The sequence below is a fragment of the Corylus avellana genome, chromosome ca2, assembly GCF_901000735.1.
Source record: "Corylus avellana chromosome ca2, CavTom2PMs-1.0".
NCBI lineage: Eukaryota > Viridiplantae > Streptophyta > Magnoliopsida > Fagales > Betulaceae > Corylus > Corylus avellana.
The window spans coordinates 32121261-32145033 of record NC_081542.1 but is presented as its reverse complement, the minus strand read 5'-3'; the positions used below and the strand labels follow the sequence as shown (position 1 = coordinate 32145033).

The 23773-nt window shown below is 33.7% G+C and overlaps 2 protein-coding genes across 2 annotated transcripts; both read left to right on the top strand.

The window, feature by feature from the left end:
* Positions 1-4996: 4996 nt before the first annotated feature.
* LOC132171389 (protein CHUP1, chloroplastic-like) lies at positions 4997-10722 on the top strand. Its single transcript, XM_059582695.1, has 7 exons — positions 4997-6155; positions 6670-7614; positions 7940-8071; positions 8599-8780; positions 8894-9005; positions 9199-9342; positions 10396-10722. The coding sequence occupies exons 1-7, from the start codon at positions 5394-5396 to the stop codon at positions 10474-10476; spliced, it is 2358 nt and encodes a 785-aa protein (XP_059438678.1). The 5' UTR covers positions 4997-5393; the 3' UTR covers positions 10477-10722.
* A 7807-nt stretch (positions 10723-18529) lies between these two features.
* On the top strand, positions 18530-19876 carry LOC132170901 (protein LIGHT-DEPENDENT SHORT HYPOCOTYLS 4-like). Its single transcript, XM_059582050.1, has one exon. The coding sequence runs from the start codon at positions 18817-18819 to the stop codon at positions 19489-19491; it is 675 nt and encodes a 224-aa protein (XP_059438033.1). The 5' UTR covers positions 18530-18816; the 3' UTR covers positions 19492-19876.
* The last annotated feature ends 3897 nt before the right edge of the window (positions 19877-23773 follow it).

Genomic DNA, 23773 nt, shown 5'->3' with positions numbered 1-23773 from the left:
ATCCGAAATTTGCGTGTGATGAATCAAGCTTTGTTGGGGAAATGGTTGTGGAGATTTGCTTATGAGAAAGAGGCTTGGTGGAGGAAGATCTTGGTGGCTAAGCATGGTGCGGTTTGGGGCGGTTGGCGTTCTAGGGATCCTAGTGGTCCACATGGGGTGGGGCTATGGAAGCATATATGCAGGGGGTGGAGGTCACTTCGAGGTCACTTCAGATTTGTCCCTGGTCTTGGGTCCAACATCAGGTTTTGGGAGGATATCTGGTGTGGTGCCATGTCTCTCAAGGATGCTTTTCCTGGACTCTTCAATATTGCCACCAATAAGGATGCTTCTATTGCGGATAACAGGGAGTGTCTAAATGGCTCTGTGCAGTGGAACGTGTCCTTCATTCGCAGGGTTCATGATTGGGAAGTGGAGGTCTTGGCCTCTTTCTACACGCTCTTGTATGCGCATTCGAGGAGTGGAGTAGGGGAGGATAGGATGTGGTGGATCTCTTCTCGTAAAGGAACTTTTGAGGTAAGATCTTATTACAAGATCCTTGCTTCTACAAATCCCATCCCTTTCCCTTGGAAAAGTATTTGGCGCACTAAGGTTCCTTCAAGAGTGGCTTTCTTTGTTTGGACGGCCGTGCTTGGGAAGACTCTAACATTGGATAATGTTCGGAAGAGAGGTATTGTAGTGGTAAATCGTTGTTGCATGTGTGAATCGGATGGGGAGTCAGTTGATCATCTCTTTCTTCATTGTGGGGTTGCGCGTATCTTGTGGAATGCCGTGTTCTCTCGGTTTGGTTTGTGTTGGGTGATGCCTGGTTGTGTTAGGGAGTTGTATGCTTCTTGGTGGATGGGTGGCAAGTCTCGCAGTGCTGTGGTGTGGAAGATGGTTCCTCTTTGCCTCATGTGGTGCATCTGGAGTGAGAGAAATGCTAGATGTTTCGAGGACTCATCTAGGAATATAGAGGACATTGTACACTTTTTCTTGTACACTCTTTTCACTTGGACTGCTGGATGGCTAGCGCCTATAGTGATTAGCTTCCCTGACTTTCTTTTTATGTTTTCTTCCTCTTTTTCTTCCTCTTAGTCGCTCTCTTGTATACTCCCTGTGTACTAGGGTTGCGCCCCTCTGCGCTCTTTAATTCATCTTTTTACTTATCAAAAAAAAAAAAAGTATTTGATAAATAATCTTTCTCTTCTACTTTTATTTTTATTTCTATTAGTTTTTAGGAAAAATTACAGTTTACTCCCTCAAAGTTGACAGTGTTTTTCAATTCGAACACTAAAGTTTCAATTTTTGCAATCCACCCCCCCCAAAGTTCCAATTTTTTGCAATTTGACCAATTGTATCTAAAACTTCCCATATTACCCCTAATTTTTATTTTTTTATTTTTTTATAAATTTTTTTTTTAAAAAAAAAAATCAGGGTGGCTTGACCATCTAACCATTTTTGCATCCTCAAATTTGTTTTTTTTTTTAAAAAAATAAAAATTATAAAAATAAAAATTAGGGGCAATATGAGAATTTTGGGATAATATTGGTCGAATTGAAAAAAAATTGGAACTTTGTGGGGGTGGATTGCAAAAATTGAAACTTTGGTGTTCAAATTGAAAAACGCTATCAACTTTATGGGGTAAACTGTAATTTTTCATAGTTTTTAGGTTGACTAATTTGGTGTCCGAAACTGTAATTTTTTCTTGGTTAAAGCTTCGTTTGCAAGAGCATTCACTTGTGTCCGAACGTCTGCATTACGTTAGTAAACCCGAGAGCTCCGTTGGCTGCATGTTCGCTGTCCGTCTGAATGTGATGAGTTACATAGTAAAAACTGAGAGCTTTGTTTGCTGCATGTTCACAAGCCCATTCGAACGAGTGAAGCCACGTCAGAACGGAAGTCACCTCCGTCCGAATGGAAGCATGTTGTTGCCGCATTAGGGGGTTTTCCATCTTCAGCTTAGACTTCTATAAAACCTTAGTTCTGTTCGAACGAAACCGTTAGCCATCCTAACACTACTATAGATTTTTCATTATGAGGTTTTCTACTTCAGCAAGGAAATCTAATTCGTAGTTGCTTAATATATAGGACTCTTTAGAGCAACAGAGAGACAAAATTTCATATTGTGCTAAGAGAGAATTATCAGTATTCAAAGCTTTAGAACTATTTTCTCTTAAAGTGTTGCTGTGTTTGAAAAGCCAATTTGTTCATAAAAAAATAAGAAGTCTATCAGAGGATCTGATAAAGGAGAATCACTTCAAGAAGATTGTCGAGCTAAAGGACAAGCAAGAACCTTGTTGATCTTACAGAGGGTTGTAAGTGTCTTTGTGTCTGTAATCTGGATTTTCTTTTAGTGATTTCTTGTGTTTGGCTCTTCCGGAGAGGTTTTACTTTTAGAGAGATTTATAAAATGTTTCCTTTTTATCACCAAATATTTGTGTCTGATTGATTTACTGCTTTCTATTATATTTAGTGAATGATTGCATGCTTCATATTTTTAAGGAGAAACTTCATTGAAGACCTCCGAACTTCCACCCGTTTTGAAATACCCCCTAAACTTCAAAATCTCTCAATTTAGTTTTCTAAACTTTTAATTACTTTCAATTTGGACCCTTCCGTCAATTTTAGCCATTAAAAATACAAAAAAGACCAAAATATTCATGATTTTTGTTTTTTTTTTAAAATAATAATAATAATAAAAAAAACGTTTTGGAAGTTGGAATTTTATACAAAAGTCAGGGGTATAAATGTCATGTAACGTTTAAAATCTGACGAAGGGGTCCAAACTGAGAGCAATTGAAAGTTCATGGGACTAAATTGAGAGATTTTGAAGTTTATGGGGGTTTTATCAAATCGGGTGGAAGTTCAGGGGTTTTCAGTGAAGTTTCCCCTATTTTTAATTATGCAAATTTTGTGATAAACACCTATTCACCTCCCCCTAGGTGTATTTGGAGTCTATTTTATATTTTTTTAAAAAAATGCAAACATTTTAGCGTTTGTCAGGATTTAACAAAATTTGTAAAAATACTCACACCTAAATCTTTTCAATTTTTTATTTTATTGTTTTATAGTAGAAAAAAAAAAGAAAAAAGAAAAAAGGAAAGTATTGGGAAATTTTGACAGAATTCAAAAGAAAAGCCTAATAGAGGGGTAATATTGCAAAAAATTAAAAGTTTGATATATTAAATTGAGAATTTTTAGACTTAAAGAGGTAATTGTTAAGTGAAATTTTCCATTTCTCTTTTTTTTACATGTCCGCACAAGAAGGGGGGAGGGAGATTCTAATTAGTGATCTCCGCTTCATTAGGCGTGATCCCAGCCGATTGAGCTACCTTTTTTTTTTTTTTATCTAAACATTAGAAAAAGGAAGATAAAATAACTCACTAAAAAAAAGGTAAATCTATAATAAATTCATGAGTCAACTTGTAAAAACTAATAAAACCCTCAACTTTATTTTTATTTTTTAATTTTGTTCACTTTTTAACTCCTTAAGTTTATCGAATAGGCGTCTTAAACCCTTTCGATACATTTTTCTCCAATTCCGTAGCATCCATCAATCTATTCTAAAACACACCGTTTTGCCAAGTGACAAATCATTAGACACACACAATTTAGTCAATCCTATGTGTCACTCATCGTATTGTAAAACACATTGAAACTCTTGGGATGCCCTTGGCTTTCTAGTTTGCCCAAAGACCTGGGGAATTTGGTTAATCTATGTTCTGGTTCAAGCTCTCTGTGTTGCCTCTGAACTTAATCAGTCTGCACAATTTGCCCTTTTTTCAGGTTGGCCACGAGCATGGTCCGCAAATTAACCGCTTACCGATTACCGATTACCGACCACCTACCGACGACGGCTGAACCGAAATTAACTGTCAACCGATTTTTGTGGTTCAAAAATCAATATGAATTTTTTATACCGACGTCGGTTCGGTTCGGTTAATTGGTATAAAATTATTTTTATCGATTAACCAAACCGAACTGGTAGGTTTGGGATTGTCTGAATCTACCCATATTTTTGTAGGTTCTATGTAGATAATCAATTTTATATCCTGTAATTTTCCATTAAACCAAAAGTTTCAAATTGTTTATCTATTATTCGAAGTTCTTTCTGAAAATATATGTGAAAATACATAGTTAGCATTCATTAAAGCTTGTAACCAATTTGTGAACTGCATACTAATTTAAAACCATGAGAACATAAAGAACTTTACACTTGTTAAAGCTCTTTACCTTCGTTAAAGCTCCAAGCCTGTACATAAAATTTGTTATTTAATTTAGGCCCCAAGAATGATCTTAGCCCAAAAAAACGTATTCAATAAGTTATTTTAGACTTTTTAGCCCAAAAAAACAAAATGTGAGCCCCCAAAAACAACCAATTTCTAGCTCATTTAAAAATAGCATTAACCTAATTAAAAAGGCACACGGTTAACTGATAAATCGACTGAAATTAACCGAAAATTTTAAAATATTTTCTTATCAAAATGCTATAGGTGAATTAACCGATTTAACCAATAAATGCAGTTAACCGACAGATAATGACTTTTTCGAACATACCCACCCCTAAGAATGGATATGGAATTGAACCATTCGTTTTATTAGTTTTGACTGAGATTTGTTATAAACTTATTAATTTTCCCGTTCTCCGCAGAAATGTCATTTGGCCAGGGACGGTTATGTGCCTTTTGCCCGGGTACCCGATGGCGATGGGACTGAAATTTGTCTTCCAACAAATGGAAGGGCAATTTCGTCTCTCTATGTCATTTATGAGGGTGCGAAAGCGAAAGAGACAAAAAGTCAGCGAGGGAAGTTGCATTTTCTCATATATTTGCGAGACGATTTACTACTCATTTGACGAAAATGGCCTTCATCTGGGACCATATTCCCCAAACGTGCGTTGTGGGGCCAGGCACACAATACGACCGTTGTCTCTTCCAGTGGCAAAGGCCACATTCAAATTTCAAAAATTCAAAATGTTTTGCAATAAAGCTAAAGCTGCCATTTCTCTCGTCAAATGCACTATGATCTTGGAATTGGAGCCGTCATCACACTTTCCCATTCAAAGAAAAATCACCAGCTCCACCTCCCCCACTTCAAAACCCCCCACCCTCCACAAAATCCCCTGTTTTAAGCCATTTTCTTCTTTAATTATGGAAAGCGCACTTTTTAGCCAACAGGCAACACCCTTTTCCTCAAATGCTTAAATAGTGTAGAAGAGATCAAACAACGAAAAGGGCTTTTTCTGAAAGAACCCTTCATTACTGAATGTGTGAATGTTTACTTATTTGTCTGTATTTGCATCTGGGGGAATAAAAATCTGATGGTTTCTGTTGGATAGTTTTTCGGATTGCACAAACAGTTTTCTGTTAGGTGTTCCGATTCCGAAAAGCTACGATTTTTGTTTGCTTTCAACAATGAGAGAATCAAACCCATCAGTGAATCGGGCGAAAGCGCCGAAATTTGCCGATCAAAATCAGATACCAAAGCCTCAAAACAGCAAAGGCAATAGCAACCCTTCAAGGTTGCGGTGGGGGTCTCAGATTGTGAAGGGCTTCTCAGGCGACAAGAAAGCGCAGGCGCAGCAGGCGACGGTCCAAGCCAAGAAGCAGCCGCTTACCGGCTCCGACGGCGCGAACCAGAAGAACCCATTTGTGCCTTCCCACTCACGCGTCAAGCGGTCGCTAATCGGCGACTTGTCGTGCTCGGCGAATCCCAGCCAAGTCCACCCGCAGGCGTACCAGACGCACCGGAGGCAGTCTTCGCGCGATTTGTTTATAGAGCTAGATCATCTGAGAAGCCTGCTGCAAGAATCGAAGGAAAGAGAATTCAAGCTACAAGCTGGGATTTCAGAATGTAATAGAAATCCAAAAGTTTTGGACCTTGAAAGGGAACTAGAAGTGAAGAATAGTGAACTAGATGATCTTGTTCGGAAAATGGGGTTGTTTGAAGCAGAGAAAACGAGCCTTTTGGAGCAGATTTCAGCGCTAACTTCGATTTCGGAGGTTTCCAAGGGAGAAGACAATGAGAGTTCGATAGCATTGTCGTCGCAAGGCCATGAAATGGAGGTTGTGGAGTTGAGGCGCCTGAACAAGGAGCTACAGCTTGAAAAGAGGAACCTTGCTTGCAGACTTGCTTCTATGGAGTCTCAGTTGGCTTCTGTTGCTAAGGCTTCCGAGGTATTCTCGGCAACTGTTCTTTGTAATGTATATATTTGGTGGTCAGTTACTTTGTCTGTTTGGTTACTGAGAAAATGTTAGAATTTTTATTTCATTGACACAAAGAAAGAACCTTTTTTTTTTCTTCTAATCGATTTAGTTTTGCTATTTATCCTAGTTTAGATGATTGAGGACCCGGAGAGAAATAATTTCTAATTGTTTTAGTGTAACTTAGCTACGTCTCCTAGTTTATACGCGTACAGTGCTATTTGTCCTTCTTCAGATGACTTGTTCGTTTTTCATAAATGGATAACATCAAATGATAGAAAATATCTTATGTAGTTTCAATGGCGGACTTATTCTTTATTTTATGCTCCTAATAATTCTTCAGCGAATAAATAGGTAGTGAGTTTGATGAATACATTGGACTGGCTAAGCCTTAATTTATTTTCCTCCCACAGTCTAAACATTAACTGTGTTAATCTGGTTTGCTTTGTTTTGTAACTGTACTCTCTGCCTTCTTGATAATTATCAGAGCGACATTGTTGCAAAAATTAAAGCTGAAGCATCTTTGCTAAGACACACAAATGAAGATTTGTGCAAACAAGTTGAAGCACTACAGATAAGCAGATTGAATGAGGTCGAGGAGCTTGCTTACTTGAGGTGGGTGAATTCGTGTTTAAGAACCGAGTTGCGCAATTCATGCTCAACAGTGAGTTCTGATAAGTCGTCTAGTCCCCATTCAATTGAGAGGAGTGGTGAATCCGTTGGCTCGTTGTCTTGTCTAAGCAATGAGTACTTAGAATGTAGTAGTGCAAAGAGATCAAACCTGATAAAGAAGTTAAAGAAATGGCCGATTAGTGATGAAGAGTTGCCAAATGTAGAATGCACAGATGGTCTTGTAGATAAAAACTGGGTTGATTTGGAGGAAGTCAGAAGTCCTAGGAGAAGACACTCTATCAGTGGATCCAAATGCTGTGAAGAAGAGCTGATACCAAGTGCGAGAAGGCAGTCTGATTGTTTTGTATGTATAAAAGATATGGAAAAGGAAGTAGAGCCATTAGCCTCTCAAAAATATGATTTGGGTATGGTTCATAGACCACAAGTTTTTAGAAACTTCCAAGAAGCTAATAAAATTTCATCTTCTTTAGATGTTGAGAAAAGGGCTTTGCGTATCCCAAATCCTCCTCCAAGGCCTTCATGTTCCATTTCTAGTGGACCTAAGGAAGAAGGTTCTGTTCTAATTCCACTGCCTCCGCCACCACCTCCACCTCCCCCACCACCTCCCAAGTTTGCAGTGAGGAGTACTACAGGAGTGGTCAAGCGAGCCCCCCAAGTAGTCGAGTTTTACCATTCACTCATGAAGAGAGATTCTAGAAAGGATTCTTCAAATGGTGGAATCTGTGATGCCCCAGATGTCGCAAATGTTCGTAGTAGCATGATTGGAGAAATTGAGAACCGATCCTCACATTTGCTTGCTGTAAGTGTTCACTCTTTTCTTATTCTTTCTTCAGTTAGAATATTTATTTATATAGCCATTGAAGGAGTTTAATTTGATAAATGATAATAACTCCAAAGTTGTTTTCAAATTAAGATTCCCTTCTTAACTGCTGGGAAGTGATAAAAACTTATCTTGTAGCATGATTGAAGTTGCTAATTGAGAAGTGAAATTTTCTTCTCCTATCTTCTTGCCTATTATATGAAGCACAAATGATATGTACAGTTTCATAGCTTTAATATTTGTTTGTTTAGTACATAACCTGGTTCATATCCTTATTGAAGTGTATTTATCTTTTGTAATGTAGATAAAAGCAGATGTTGAGACTCAAGGGGAATTTGTAAATTCATTGATAAGTGAGGTGAATCATGCAGTTTATCAGAATATCGAAGATGTTGTGGCATTCGTGAAGTGGCTAGATGATGAACTTTGCTTTCTTGTAAGTAGATCACTGTTACTCCCATAATAACTATTTTAATTTCATAATTTTTGTTCCTGGAAGTCTTAAAAAATTTCGTCTGCTCTCTCTCTAGTTTATTTGGTTTAAAAGCCTATGGGGATGTGACTATACAGGCATATGTATGCGAAGGATAAACAAATTCAAAGACAATGCATTAGGCAACATCTGTATAACTAAATAGCTTTTGATATTGATTACTAGAAATAATCTCTACAATCTTGTCATCCGTTGGCATCATGTCTTTTCTGCATAGTCAGTCCCAAGCTAGAATAAAGGAGGTTGACAGCCAGCATGATAACGTTTATCATGTCCCGTGTGTAAAAGAATCATGTAACCAACCAACCCAAATTAGTTGGGATTAAGGCTTAGTTGAGTTGAGAATTTTACTTTTGAAGTTAACATTTTTGGGTTTAGTTTCTTGGGATCGTTCAAGATTGTTGTTATATTATTTATGTTATAATGTAGATAACAGTTATGTGGATTCTCTGTTTGCTTCCTTCTTGAAGGTGGACGAAAGGGCCGTCCTAAAGCACTTCGATTGGCCAGAAAAGAAAGCTGACACATTGCGAGAAGCAGCATTTGGGTATCGAGATCTTAAGAAATTGGAGTCTGAAGTGTTGTCTTATGAGGATGATCCCCGACTGCCTTGTGACATTGCACTAAAGAAAATGGTTGTCTTGTCTGAGAAGTAAGAATCTGATATTTTCTTCTCTGAATTTATATTGGTTTTCCGGAAATCATTCTTTTCCTAGGATTCCAATATATTATAAATGCCAACTTGTTAACATTTCACACTATTAGGATGGAGCGCATTGTTTATAACCTTCTCCGAACGAGGGATTCGTTGATGCGTAATTGCAAAGAATTTCACATTCCCACAGATTGGATACTTGATAATGGTATTATAAGCAAGGTAAACCTGATAATGCTTTTCATTGTTTAAAGATCATATAGTGTGCAGAGAAATTCTGTAAATCGGGTCCTGACTATTCTAGCATGCTTAGGCTTCAGGCTTGTAAGAATACATGGGTTCCATTTATTGCTACCTCTTATAGAATACTTTGAGTGACTTCACTTGGCAATTGATTGAACCACTTATGTTACAGATAAAGTTTGGCTCAGTCAAGTTGGCAAAGATGTACATGAAGAGGGCAGCAATGGAACTTCAGTCAAAGGCAGCTCTGGAAAAAGATCCTGCAATGGACTATATGCTACTTCAGGGAGTGCGATTTGCTTTCAGAATTCATCAGGTTTGTAGCATAGCAATGATACTTTTTGGCTTGTTTTTACTTCCACGTTGGTTTGGTCATGAAAAAGTTGGGAAAAAATTAATTGAAGCTAACTAACTCTCTTCAAAGCACACATATAGAGTACAAAAAATGGAGTAATGTTATAAGTCCTCCTAGAGTTCTCCTAGAGTTATCCCAAATGTGATGTGTTTTTTAAAATCATTAATAGATGAAAAGTCAATAAATTACATTTCAAATTCAACGGTGATTTTAAAAGTCACATCACATTTGGGATGACTTTAGGAAGATTTATAGCATTACTCTAAAAAATGCTCTAAAAATATAAAGGAGAAGCCTTGTTCATAGGAAAGGTTACTTATACCTTCTTATGCTTGTCATATATATATATATATATATATATATATATATAGCCGAAACCCTCTTAGAATTCTCTAGAATTGCGACATGTGGCGTGACCCATACTTTTTAAATAATAAACCGGTTTTTTTACTCATAATTTTAATAATTGAACCAAACTCTTTGAGATTGAACCGGTTTTTAATAATTTCCTTTTCTATTTTTGTTAATGAATTAAGCGTTATGATCTCTCTCTTTTATTAACACACGATTTTTCCTTTCATGTTTCTGTTTTGTTTGTTAAATTTTTTTGTTGAGATGTTCTTCATTTGAATTTTTAAACACTAAAGAAATAATTAAGCATTGATTATTGTATCCAAAAAAAAAAGGAGTTTGTTTCTTTTGCTTTGTATTTTTTTTTTCCAATGTTCATAATTATATGAGTTTTATTTGATTGAAATATAATAGGTGACATAATTTTCTATGATTTAAACATGCATTGTGTAGTATATTTAAACATGCGATAGATTTTTTTTACAATCTATAATAAAAAATACGATAAAAATGCATTTAAATTTTAAAATTAAATTTTAATAAAGAATGCCGCGCTATGCGCGGGTTATGAGCTCGTTATCCATAAATATGAGGCAGATGGTGGGTTTGTGTTGAAATATTAGATAACCATATTGATTATTTTCCTCTTCATGTTTGATGCAGTTTGCAGGTGGGTTTGATGCAGAAACAATGCATGGGTTCGAGGAACTTCGCAACCTGGCTCACCTTCTTAACAAAAAGTAAAGAGAGAAATAGGATAGGAACAATCTTGGCTCACCATTGTTATAGTGAGCTTCATACTGAAAATGTATATATATATACATTTTACTGTGTGCAATCTGTGATTTTGAGTGGGGCTTGCCTTAGTTTTTGGGTGTAAGAAGTTTGATGTGAGAAATAGAAATGAGTTTTGTTTGGGCAGTCAGGCTGGTAGACAATCTTCATTCTTGATGGGAAACTCTTCTGCCAATCGCTAAATTCTTACATAAATTCTTAAGTGCACGTATTTTTTAATACGTATAAGAATTACATGTTTTAAGAACACATGTCGTATGCTCTGTTAATTCTATTAAAAATCATTGTAAAAATCGCATACTCTAAAGAAAAATGTTAATTTAATAGACTGAGGTGATGAAATTTTTCACAACCAAGTTCGGAAGAAGAATATCTATTTATTAATATGTTTTAGGGTATGTTTTTTGTTTTTGAAAATGTATTTTGATGTGACATAGTGGTGAAAACTTATATATATATATATATATATATATATATTAGGTTAACCAAATAAATAATGTAAGATACCGAACAACCTTCCTAATTGTGGCTCACATGTTATTCATCGAAAAAAAAATTATGGTCCACAAGTTTTGTGATGTTGATATTAAAAAGAATTTGCACCAAAAAGAAAAAGGAAAGAGGTCAAAACTTCAATTATTCGATCCCAATTATAATCAACATTGACAAGCTACTTAAGGCGGTCTAATGTGTCATATATAAGAGAAGTGCTAAAGAGCCAAATAGATAAATTTAGAAAAAATTTCAAACTGATGTGGCAAGGGTTTTTGAATTAAAAAAAAATGCAATTATCTTTTCCTTGTTTGCGACTCACCGTCTGCCACATCAATTTAAAAAAATTTTAAAGTTCATTTGTTTAGTTCTCTAACACTTCTCTATAATTAAAAGACACATCACAATTTTAAAGACCGGCTTAAGCAGTTTCTCTATGTTGGTTACAATTGGGATTGAATGATTGAAGTTTTGACCTCTTTCCTTTCTCTTTTTGGTGCAAATTCTTTTTAGTATCAACATCACAAAACTCGTGGACCATAATTTTTTTTTTGGATGAATAATATGTGAGCCACAATCAGGAAGGTTGTTGGGTATCTTTCATTATTTATTTGGTTAACCTAAAATATTTATAAAAATAAAAAATAAATTTACCTTCATAACATTTTTTCAAACAAAACACACAAAAACACACCCTAAAATATATTAACAAATAGATATTCTTTCTCCAAACTCGGTTGTTAAAAACTTGTTCAATTCAGTCTATTAAATAAACATTTTTTTTAGAGTATGCAGTTCTTACAATAATTTTTAATAAAATTAACAAAGCATACGATATGTATTCTTAAAACATATAATTCTTACACGCAATAAAAAATACATAAGATAATCACATGTGCTTAGCATTCCCAGCAACTTCCTTGTCATTTTCCTTACATTTAAGGATCCAAATTACTTTTTGCTTTCTTACGTCAAAATACACTACAATAGCTTCCTTTAATAATTCCCTATATCATTAAAATATTTGCTTTTTTTTAATTATATTATATATATGAGAGGAGAGATGAGAGAAAATTGTGAGACATGACTCATGAGAGGAGAGAGGAGAGAGAATCATTTTTATTTTATTTGAATAATTATAAGGATTGCAATAGTGGAATTCAAAATATTGAGTTTCACTGTAACAATCATAATGTTTAGGGTTCATTTAGGGAGTCTGCTGTAGGACGTTTTTTGCGATTTTTTGGGCATATTTCTTAAACTTAAGGAACAAACTCCCTTATAAGGAGTTTGCTGAGAATGCTTAAGAATTTATGTAAGAATTTAATTTAGGAGAGTTCAATAACTGGTAGAAGAGTTCCCATCAAGAATGAAGATTGTCTACCAGCCTTACTGCCCAAGTGACATGTGTTGGGCAATAGAATTTGATTATTCCATTGAAAGGAAATATTCAGCAAGCAAGAAAACAACTTTTTCTTTGGTTCCAACTACGGGTGTAAACTTGGTTTCAGTTAGCGGTTTTAGCTAATAACCGTAAATCGAAACTGGAGTAGCCGGTTTGTCAATTTTTGAAATTCAAAACCAATAACCGGTTATCTAGTTATGTAATAACCGTTAGTTACTAGCTGATAATCAGTTATTTGGATCGGTAATTAGATCTTTTAAATAATTGGGTATTCGACCTATTTTTTAGCTAAATTTAGTCATTTTTTAAAAACAATCGTTTTACATTTTAAGAATATATATACCGTTTATAACCAGGTGTACTCTCTCTCTCTCTCTCTCTCTCTCTCTATATATATATATATATATATAAGGTTTCTTCTAGCACGATTTTTGTAAAGGACTTTAAGCCATAGAGTCGTGTGCTAAGAAATGATTCATTGAACCTAGAATATTTAGGTATTTCCTCTCTTAAAGTTTGGTTGAGCTACTTATTTAATACAAGAAAATGTCAACTTCAAAAGTTTTGTAAATGTGTGAACTTGTAATTTTTAATTCTTCTATGGTAAATTAATTTCTTAAGTTTGGCTGCACTGAAGTGGTTTTACATTTAAAGAATTATTCAAAAGTCTACTTTGTTACCAAATTACTTGTGCTGATTGATTTATTACTTTCATTATATTTGTTGAGTTTTTATGGTTACTATTTGTTTTTAAAATTTCGCATTATATTGGCATATACCTATTCAACACCCATTTTTATGTGTTGTTTGGAGTTTTAGGCTATATATATATATATATATATATATATATCATTTTAAAAATACTAATGCGGTATATGGGACAAATGGCTATACCTAATAGGTTTGAAATTGACAGAAGTACCAATTGCGTTTTTAAGATGCCTACACATACCATTTCTAATACTCATGCAAAATTGAGGTGGCTATTGGATAACAAGGCAAAGCAGGGGTACTAAAAATGTATTTACCCTTATTTATAATTTCTCTTATGGAAAAAAAATATTTATATTTATATTTATAATTTATAATTTTCTTTTTTTGCTCTTTATTTTTTTATATCTTTTTATTAAAGGGAATACACGTTGCCTTATTATGTATGATGTAGCAGATTCGTTAGAAATTTAAAGAAAAATGGATGGAATCATCTATTTGATAATGAGTAATGATAGATACTATCTTTTTATTCTTCTAAAGTTGATGTAATTTTTAAAATTACTGCTAAATTTTTATATGAATCATACTTGAATTTTGATTTAATGGTGATTTTGAATGCCACATCTAACATTACTTATTTGATAATAATTCTAACCTTAACGAGTAAATGATAAAATTTAAATCTTATGGAGTAACTTAATAAAAAAGTGATACACATCAGGGACCTTGGAATATTTTTCAAATCAATGCTAATAAGTTTAAATTATGCCATAATTTTTTATTATTTAAAAAAAAAAACAGAAACTTCCATAAATATACTTAAACCTAATTTAACTCTATAAACAAACCAATAATAGATGGTATTTTTATAGTTAAAAAGCTCACAAACGGTCATTCATACATAAAACCCCACACCGGAAAAACGGTCTAATATATATATATATATATATATATATATGTTATCCTTTTGTAGGTCTTACTATTATATATTTATATAAAGGGAAATGACATGTTTTATTTCTATCTTATGTGGATATTATTTTAAAAAAAAATAAAAAAGAAACTGGCTTTTATTTTTACTTGATTTTTAAAAAATAATATACACCTAAAATCAAGAAAATACCAAAAGAGTATAAGAAGAACATCCAACATTTCTCATACATAAATGGACTTATAAGCTTAAACGAGTCTCCAAATGCAGTTTAATTAAGCTTATATTACTTTTACTCTTAATAGTTAATACTCATTATATCATGATAATTGATAGGGAACTACTTTGAAAATGTTTATATATATATATATATTTTAGGGAAAAGTCGAGGTACCCTCCTCAAACTACTACCTAATTGACAATATCCCTAAAACTTTCAATTGTGACAATATTCTCCAAAACTACTAACCAATTGTTAATGCCCCCAAGGCTAGGAAACATACAAAAATAATCCTATAAATTTTTTAATAAGATAAAAATACCTTTATAAATTTGAAAAATGAATTTTTTTTTTTTAAAAAATGAAAATTTAATTAAAAAAAAACAATTTTTTTTAGAACGAAAATTTTAATTTTTTTTTAATTATAAAAAGGAATTAAAAAATAATAATTAAATTTGGCCGCCACTTGGAATTTTTGTTTTTTTTTGTTTTTTTCTAGAATTTTTAGTATTTTTGGTTTTATTTTATTAAGCGTAGTTTTCGTTAGGGAGAACATTGAAAATTTTTGGTAGTTTGGAAGAATATTGTCACAATTGAAAGTTTGAAGAGGACATGATAAATTGAATTATAGTTTAAATGGGTTATATGAACTTTTCCCATTATTTTATGTTGTAAAGAATAGTTTTCTAAAATGTGTAGACCACATTTGGGTGGTGTTTGATAAACGGGTTGGCCTAGACATTGTAGTTGATGTGAAAAAAAAAAAAAATGTTTTGTATAAAAAAGTAAAAAAGTGAAAAAGTGGTATGAAAAATTGAAAAAGTTTTGTTTTGTAGTGATTTTTTTATTTGAATAATAATAAAAAATGAATGATGTGATATAAAAAGTGAAAAAATGAAAATGTTTTTTATGTTAATTTTTTTGGAAAATGGTAATGATCAGTGTCTAAGTCAATTCCAACTCCTTTACCAAACAAGGGGTTAGGTTTTCCCAACTCGCTTGAATAACTACTTTGAAAAGTATTTTTGAAATTATTTTCTCAATACGCATAAGAAACAGAAAGCAAAATTGGGTTATAGGAGGCTGTCCTCTATAGGCGGGTGGCAGCCACCGACAGATCTAACAACCACTATGACTACCACCAAACAATTAGACAGATTCGATGGCCACGCAATGACAGCTAGAAAATGTCATTTTAGGAGTGATAACTTAATTATTATTTTGTCTATAAAAATTAGGATATTCGTGTCAGGTTGTATCAACTCAATACGATTTGTTAATTAAACATGTTACACGGGTCGTATCGTATCACACATTAAATTAGCGTATTATATTTGGGTCAACATGTTTAACCAATTTATTAAACAGGTCGAATTCTTGTCAATCTAAACAGATTAACAGGTAAAACAAGCCAATCCAAACCCGACTTCCCCAACCCATTTTTGCCATGGTTGCACGTCAGGATTCAGAAAGAGCTAAATATGGATGGTAGTTTCATTACTCGACCAGAAATGAGATGGAGGGGATTGCATATGAAAGAGGCAATTGCAAAGGGTAAAGCTAAAACTGACAAGATTTATAAGGCAGCTGGTGAGTGTGATTGATTGATTGATGGATGGAAAGCAGCAGTGGACAAAAAAGAAAAGAAAGGATTTGACGTCTCGACAAGATGTAACATCCCACCCCCAAACTCAATTAAAGCAAGCCAAAGAAAGGATAAAATGTCGTCATTGCACACTCACTTCTCTCTCTCAATCCAATGATCTGAGTACTCCTTTATCTTATCACTTAATTCACTTTTATTTATTTTTCTTTCTTTTCCCTATAATTCCTTCTTTAAAGGATTCCCCTCTATTTCTATTACTCACAAAATAATGAAATCCATTTGCTTCTCATTTTTTTTTTTTTTTTTTTGTAAGTTGCATTTTATGTACATTTAGTTGAATTTATGTACAAAGCCATGTTTATAGGCAAACCAATAATAAGTTATCGCTCCCAAAACGACATGTTTTGGCGGCCACGGTGTGGCCATCGAATCTATCTAATTGTTTGGTGGTAATCGTAGTGGCCGCTAGATCTGTTGGTGGCTACCACCGGCATGTGGAGGATGGCCTCCTATAACCCAAATTTTCTTTTTGTTTTTTTATATGTTTTGAGAAAATAATTTTAGAAATATTTTTCAAAGTAGTTATTGAAATGAGTTTTTTAGATGTGACCCGTATAAATTTTTTCAAATGTGGTATCCACATTTTAGAAAGCAATTCTTTAAAACATAAAATAATTATTAAAAAAAGAAACCATTTTCAAAGTAGTTCCCTATCAGTTATCATGATATAATGAGTATTAACTATTAAGAGTAAAAGTAATATAAGCTTAATTAAACTACATTTTTTTTTAGTAAATGTCGAAATTTCTCATTGATAATAATTAGAAAAACACAAGAGTGAGAAAACACTTTGTGGGTATAATCAAGCCAGAGCGTTTTGCTCTGTGACAATGATCTGTTTGATACAATCTGGAATCATCTCCCCCCAAACTCTATCTTCTGAAAAAATCAAAGCTTCTTTGGCCAAGATGTGGGCTGCTTTATTTCCTTCACGGCTTATATGTGTACATTTCCATTGATTATAAGTTTATTTTTTGTTAATTAAACTACATTTGGAGACTCACTTAAGCTTACAAGTTTTATTTATTTATTATGTTTTATGTAAGAAAAATATTAAGTGTTCTCCTTATATTTTCTTGGATTCTTGGTGTTCTCATAGTCTTAGGTATGTATTATTTTCTAAAATTTAAGTGAGAAAAATAAAAGACAATTTATTTTTTATTTTTTTAAAAAATAATATTCACCTAAGACCAAAAAAAATAAATAAATACACTGAGAAAAAAAAAAAAAAAACCTAAAATTCCCCTTTATGTAAATAATAGTAATAGATATTTTTGGTACACTAGACCCACAAAACTGCAAAAGGGTAAACATATATATTAGACCCTTTTTACGGTGTGGGGTTTTGTGTATGAATTACCGTTTGTGAGATTTTTAACTATCAAAATACCATCTATTATTAGTATTTTTTTTTTTTAGTGTTAAATTAGGTTTAAGTATATTTATATAAGTTTCTGTTAGATTACAATGACTTTTTGAAATAATAAAAAATTATGACTTAATTTAAACTTATTAGCATTGATTTGAATTTAATGTCAAATTTTTTTGGAATAATAAACTTATTATGAAATTAACTAAAAAATAAATAAAAGAAAGCAATGACAAGTAATTTTTTTTTTTTTTGTTGGAAAAATATTCCGAGGTCCCTGAGGTATCACTTTTTATTAATTTACTATGTAAGGTTTAAGTTTTATGATTTACTCGCTAAGGTTAGAACAATTATCAAATAAATAATTTCATCCATCTTTCTTTAAATTTGTAACGGCTATGCTGCGTCATACCTAATAAAAGGCAATATGTATCCCCTTTAATAAAAGGATATTAAAAAAAAAAGAACAAAAAGAAAATTATAAATGTAAATATAAATACTTTTTTAATAAAAGAAATTATAAATAAGGTTAAATACATCAAACCTATCAGGGACAGACATTTGTCCAATATGCCGCATTAGTATTTTTAAAATGAAATTAAAAGAATATGAAAAATATAGCCTAAAACCCCAAACAACACATAGAATGCGTATTGAATAGGTATATGTCAATATAATGCAAAATTTTAAAAACAAACAATAAGAATCATGTTTTTCTTTCTACATGAAAACAAGATTGATAAGTTCAAATTGGTTATTTTTCGGTTCGAACTGTGCTAGGTTTACGCACTAAAACAAGGATTCTTGTGAAAAACCATGGAATAGGTTCAGTTCGGACACGGCTTAAAATAGAACTTGGAACAAATAGCTCGGAAATGATCTTCATATCTCTATCAAGCTTCAAAGAACTTCAGTTCAAACTTAACTTACAACGTAACTTGGAACGGACGAATACGTCTCACTTGATTTTGCTTCTTACACTGTCTAGTTTGAACTAGTTAATTCTCCGTTCGAATTAAGAATATAAATAAGTATAGTTATTGTCGTAAAAAATAGTTCTATTGATTGAAGATCGCGACTTAAAAGTATGCAATGATTTGGACTATATATACATATATATATATATATATATATGGTGAATTGAATTCCAAGGTTACCGGCGAGTCACGTCGCATGTACAACTACAAGAGTTGTCAAGTTTAAATGGACTTTTCAGGATTAACCAGTACAGGTCCAGTAAGAGTAAGGTGCCAAAAGAGAGAGATTGATTGAGAGCAGGTGAAAATTTTGACGTGACCTTTCAAGTCATCCATTTTCAGACTGTCTTCTTCCTCTTCCTCTCTAATGCATGGGCCCCTCTTTTGTTCCCTTTGGCTTCCTATATATCCTCCCTTGCTCTTCCATATGCTTCCCATAGCCTCCTTCTTTTTTCATACAGGTCTTTTTACAAGCTCCTCGTAGGCATCCCAACAAGAAAGAACCATAACTTAACATGTCGGCTGCTGTTGCTGCGGCGGCGGCGGCGGCCTCGGCCTCTCTCAGTCGGTGCAGCGGCTCAACGAACAGCACTTCTTCGGGGACCACCCAGAGAGCCCACCACGAGGCGTTGATCGCACCATCTCCGCCGATGCTGAGCCGGTACGAGTCCCAGAAGCGGCGGGACTGGAACACGTTTGTGCAGTACCTGAAGAACCACCGCCCGCCCTTGACTCTCTCCCGTTGCAGCGGCGCCCATGTTCTGGAGTTTCTCCGGTACCTGGACCAATTCGGGAAGACGAAGGTCCACGCTGACCTCTGCCCGTTCTTCGGGCACCCTCACCCGCCAGCACCCTGCCCTTGCCCGCTGCGACAAGCATGGGGCAGCCTTGACGCTCTCATCGGCCGCCTCCGCGCAGCCTTCGAAGAAAACGGCGGGAAGCCGGAGACCAACCCGTTTGGCGCGCGTGCCGTGAGGCTGTACCTTAGGGAAGTGAGGGACGCTCAGGCAAAGGCGAGAGGGATTGCGTATGAGAAAAGGAAGCGTAGGAAGCCACAAGTACTGGAGACCGTTAATGGCGGCTTGGGTCATGTAGAGATGTCGGACTCAAATGGGGTTGTAGTTGTGACGGCCGTCGGAGGTTCATCGGATTCCAGAAGCTCGTTGATGCAGCTATCTGTGCTGAACTAATATGTGAAAGGATGTCGTGGGGGGGGTGGGGTTTTAATTAATTAGTGTAATGTGCGTGGGCATGAATTAATTTTATCTTTTTATTATGCTATTTATTATTTTCGATAGATTTCCTCCGTGGAAGAATCAAGAAGCTCTGGAAATGGGAAGATATTCCCACCACAGAAAAGAAAAAGGAAAGAAATATGGTGGAGAAGAGTGGGGGGTGGGGGCGGGGATGTTTGGTTTGGCATGGAGGGGCTTGAATGGTCACATCAAATCATTTTAACCAGAATTAGCTGAGCACAAAGATGATGCCCAACAGCATGCCTTTGTTTTGCGTGGGGTCGAAATCATCTTTAGGGAAAATAAATAAAATCGGGTACTGTCCTTTATTTCAATTTAATTAATTAATTTTAAAAAAAATTCTCTCCCAGCTTTGATGACACGTGTGACAACACGAGTGAAAATATCTACCTGGGATTAAAGAAATTAAAAAAATAAGGAATAGTTTGACTTTAGACTTGGAATTATACGCTATTTGAGTAACCTCTTCAAACTGTAAATTTTTTTAATTCAAATTTATGAACTTTTAATTACAGTTAATTTAAATTTTTTTGTGATATTTAGCAGTTAACTTTCATTCTTAATTTACTCTTAAAAATGCTAAAATATTCTTGACTCTTTTTTTTAAAATTTTTTTTTTTTATTTATTTATTTTTTAATTTGAAATAAAGGCTAAATTTGAAGTTTTATAAAAAAGTTAGGAGTATGAATGTCATTGTTTTACTTTTTAATGTTTAAAATCTAATAGAAGGGTTTAAATTGATTATAATTGAAAGTTTAGAGAGCTTTTGAAATTTGAAAAGTTTTTCAAATCGTATAATAATTCAAAGATTTAAAGTAAAATTACAAAATAAAAATGTCACTACTCTTAAAAACAAAATTTACCTTCAAACAAATTTATTACACAATTTTTTTTTTTATTAAATGATATTCTTCTAAGATTGAAAAAACGCCCAAAAGTAACATTTCTCCTCTTTAAATTATTTACGCAAACATATTATGATTTCTTGTAGTCACGTAGGTGTACAACACAAACCATGTCGCTTCTTTACTAAATCACTTTTACCAATAAATATTGAAACAAAACATAAACTGTTGATGGGTATGACATTTACAATCCTTTAGGCTTTGTTTTTGGGAAAAGAAATGACGCGGACCAAAACCGTGGTAGATTTGATTGATAGGAGTAAAATAAATAAAAGTATTATGTATAAAAAAATGGAAAAAAAAAATTTACTTTGTAGTAATTTTTTTATTTAAATAGTAATAAAAAATGATTGATGTGATAAATAAAGTAAGAATGTTAAGATTGATTTTGAGAGGAATAGTAGAATCCATTTTTTTGAGCCCTTTCCAAACATAGCCTTAGAGCATTCTTAGCAGCTACTCTAAAGCTGCTTCCCTTTCTAATATATTGGGATAATTTAAAAAAAAATCACAAAAACTCACCTACAGCATCTTTCTTGTATCATCATTTTTTTGAAAAAAATTCATATATATATATATATATATATGTGTGTGTGTGTGTGTGTGACTTTCTTATTCAATTAAACGTTTGCATGGGTGTACGCTCTACACACATGTACATGGCCAGCACCATCAAACTCTTACACATAGATCTCGTTATCTCGAATTCTCTTGTGGTTCTTTCATTAACGTTACATTTTCAATATATTATTGAATTTTATTTATTTTTTAAAATAAAATTAATTTAAAGGTAGATTAACAATGCCAAATTAACGGAGAACTAGAACGATGAGAAAATGACAATAAAATATGAAATATCATATTTCTGTTTTTATTAAAGAAGAATGCTACTGTTTCTGCAAAAAAAAAAAAATCTTATCCAACTAGTCTTTCATATTCTTTTTTAGAAAAAAAATATCCACGTCCACGTAGGATAATGAGAATACCAGGAAGAACGATAACATTTTTTTTTTTAGGGTTAATTACCTTTTTAATACCTAGATTTGCATATTTTTATTTATTTTTAGCTGGGGTTCAAATGTTATCACAAATGGTACGTGCATGACTTACAGGAAAAGACCAACTTACTACCTCTGTTAAGTTCCGTTAGTTTGCCATATGCCGTCACATACAAATGCCATGTGTCCTAAAAAAGTGAAAATAATTAATTAAAAAAACAATTAAAAAACTAAACCCTAATTTTTTTTTTTAGTTATTTTTATTTTTTTAGGACACTAGGCATTTGTATGTGATGACATGTGTGACAGAGTGTAATAGAATGTGATGGAGGTACTAAGTTGGTCTTTTCCCGTAAGTTAGCTACCATTTGTGTTAGGATTTGAACCCGAGGTGAGAAAAAAAAAAGGTGCAAACCTAAGTATTAAAAAGGAAATTAACCCATTCTTTTTGTTAAAACAAAATGATAATTGTTATTTGTCTTTTCTTTATCATTCTCTCATCCACATTTAAAATAAATCAACTTTTAGTCTCCAATGAGTAATTTAATAGGCTGGAGACTAAGCCTCATGGAGCAAAAATCACTAGTTCAAATTGCTCTCTTCCATCGGAATGACTTATGTCATAATAAAAAATAGAAGTTTTTTGGGAAAATGTATAATAAGTCCCTGAGTCAACCTTCCAAATGTTAAAATTCCTTAAGTTTTTTTTTTTCGAAAATTTACTTCCTGGGTCAATTGAAATGACAATAAAATCCATGCCGTCAAAATTTTTTAACAGTCATTAGGGCCACTCAAAACGCATCGTTTGACCTGATTAAAATATTAATTTTTTATTAATTTAATTAAAAAATTTAAATCTAAAAATTAAAAAGAAAAAATTGAAAGGTGGCCGGGGGTGGTGCTGCCACCCCTGGCCACCACCCAAGCAAGGGGTGGCCTCTAGGGGTGGCCGCAAGCCACCCTAGGAGTGGGCAACCCACCCTTGGGGTGGCCGCAAGCCACCCCATAGGGGTTGGGAGGTGGCCAGGGGTGGCACACCCTTAAATTGTTTTAATTTTTTTTTAATTTAATTTTTTAATTTTAGATTTAATTTTTTAAATTAAATAAATAAAAAATTAATATTTTAATCATGCAAAATGGTGCGTTTTGATTGGTCCTAATAGCTGTTAAAAATTTTTGACGGCAGAGATTTTACTGTCATTTCAATTGACCCAGGGATTAAATTTTTGAAAAAAAAAACTCAGGGAATTTTAAATTTTGGAAGGTTGACTCAGGGACTTATTATATATTTTTCCAAGTTTTCTTGACATGGCAAACAGTAACCCACTTTTTGCCATGTCAATAACAACTTTATTGATGTGTTGAATTTGCCACGTCACTAATTAGTGACGTGGCACATTGATGCAGCGCGACTTAGTAGGCTGCAGCGAAGAACAACAATAAAGCAACGGATATATAATTCTAGATTTTGAGTCTATCAATAATCTGAGAATTTTTTTCAAAATATAGAGTCTATCCTATGATTTCAAGAAAAAATATGAAGAAAACTCACCTATGAGTAATTCTTATTCAACAAAATTCAATAAACAACATAAACTCCCATTCTCTGGAGGTTATAAGCATATATTTATTGCCCAAAACCTAATAAAATATGACATAAAAACCCCAAAAACCCTAAACCTAATAAAATAACGAAATAAAGATTCCCAAAGCCCTAACCCTAATAAAATAACAATATAAAGTCGGTCTAGAAAATAAAACAAACTGACAGCTACGCAATCTGCATCATTCTCTCCTTGTTAGAGAGAATTCGTCCTCGAATTCGGCCGGTTCTTTCCATGGTCATTCAGATGCCCTATCAACTCGTTCCACTCGCTTGTCCTCAAGATCAAAACAAGACAACACGTCATAATAAGTGTGATGCTCCTCATCATTGGAATACCTTGACGGTTGTCGTGACGGCCCCACACACCACTTGGCAACACTACGGATTTGCCGTACTTCTCTCGCTCCTTTTCCCTTTCACGTGCCATGAAAATACTCAAGAATTGGTTAGCTATTGTTTCCCTTTGGAACATATAATTTTCCTTGTCCTCATAAAACTCACCATAATCTTCGTTAGGAGAATTTAAAATATCTTCAACACCAAGGAAATCAACATAATCAACTTCTTCACCGTTAAAATTAGGCGGCACTTCACCTGAAAGGTCTTCACCACCCTCTTCATAATCGACGATGTCATTCGTGGGCTCTTCCTCTTCCAATTGATCATCTTCGGGGTAAAGGCCGTTCAACATGGGAAAAAACCCTTC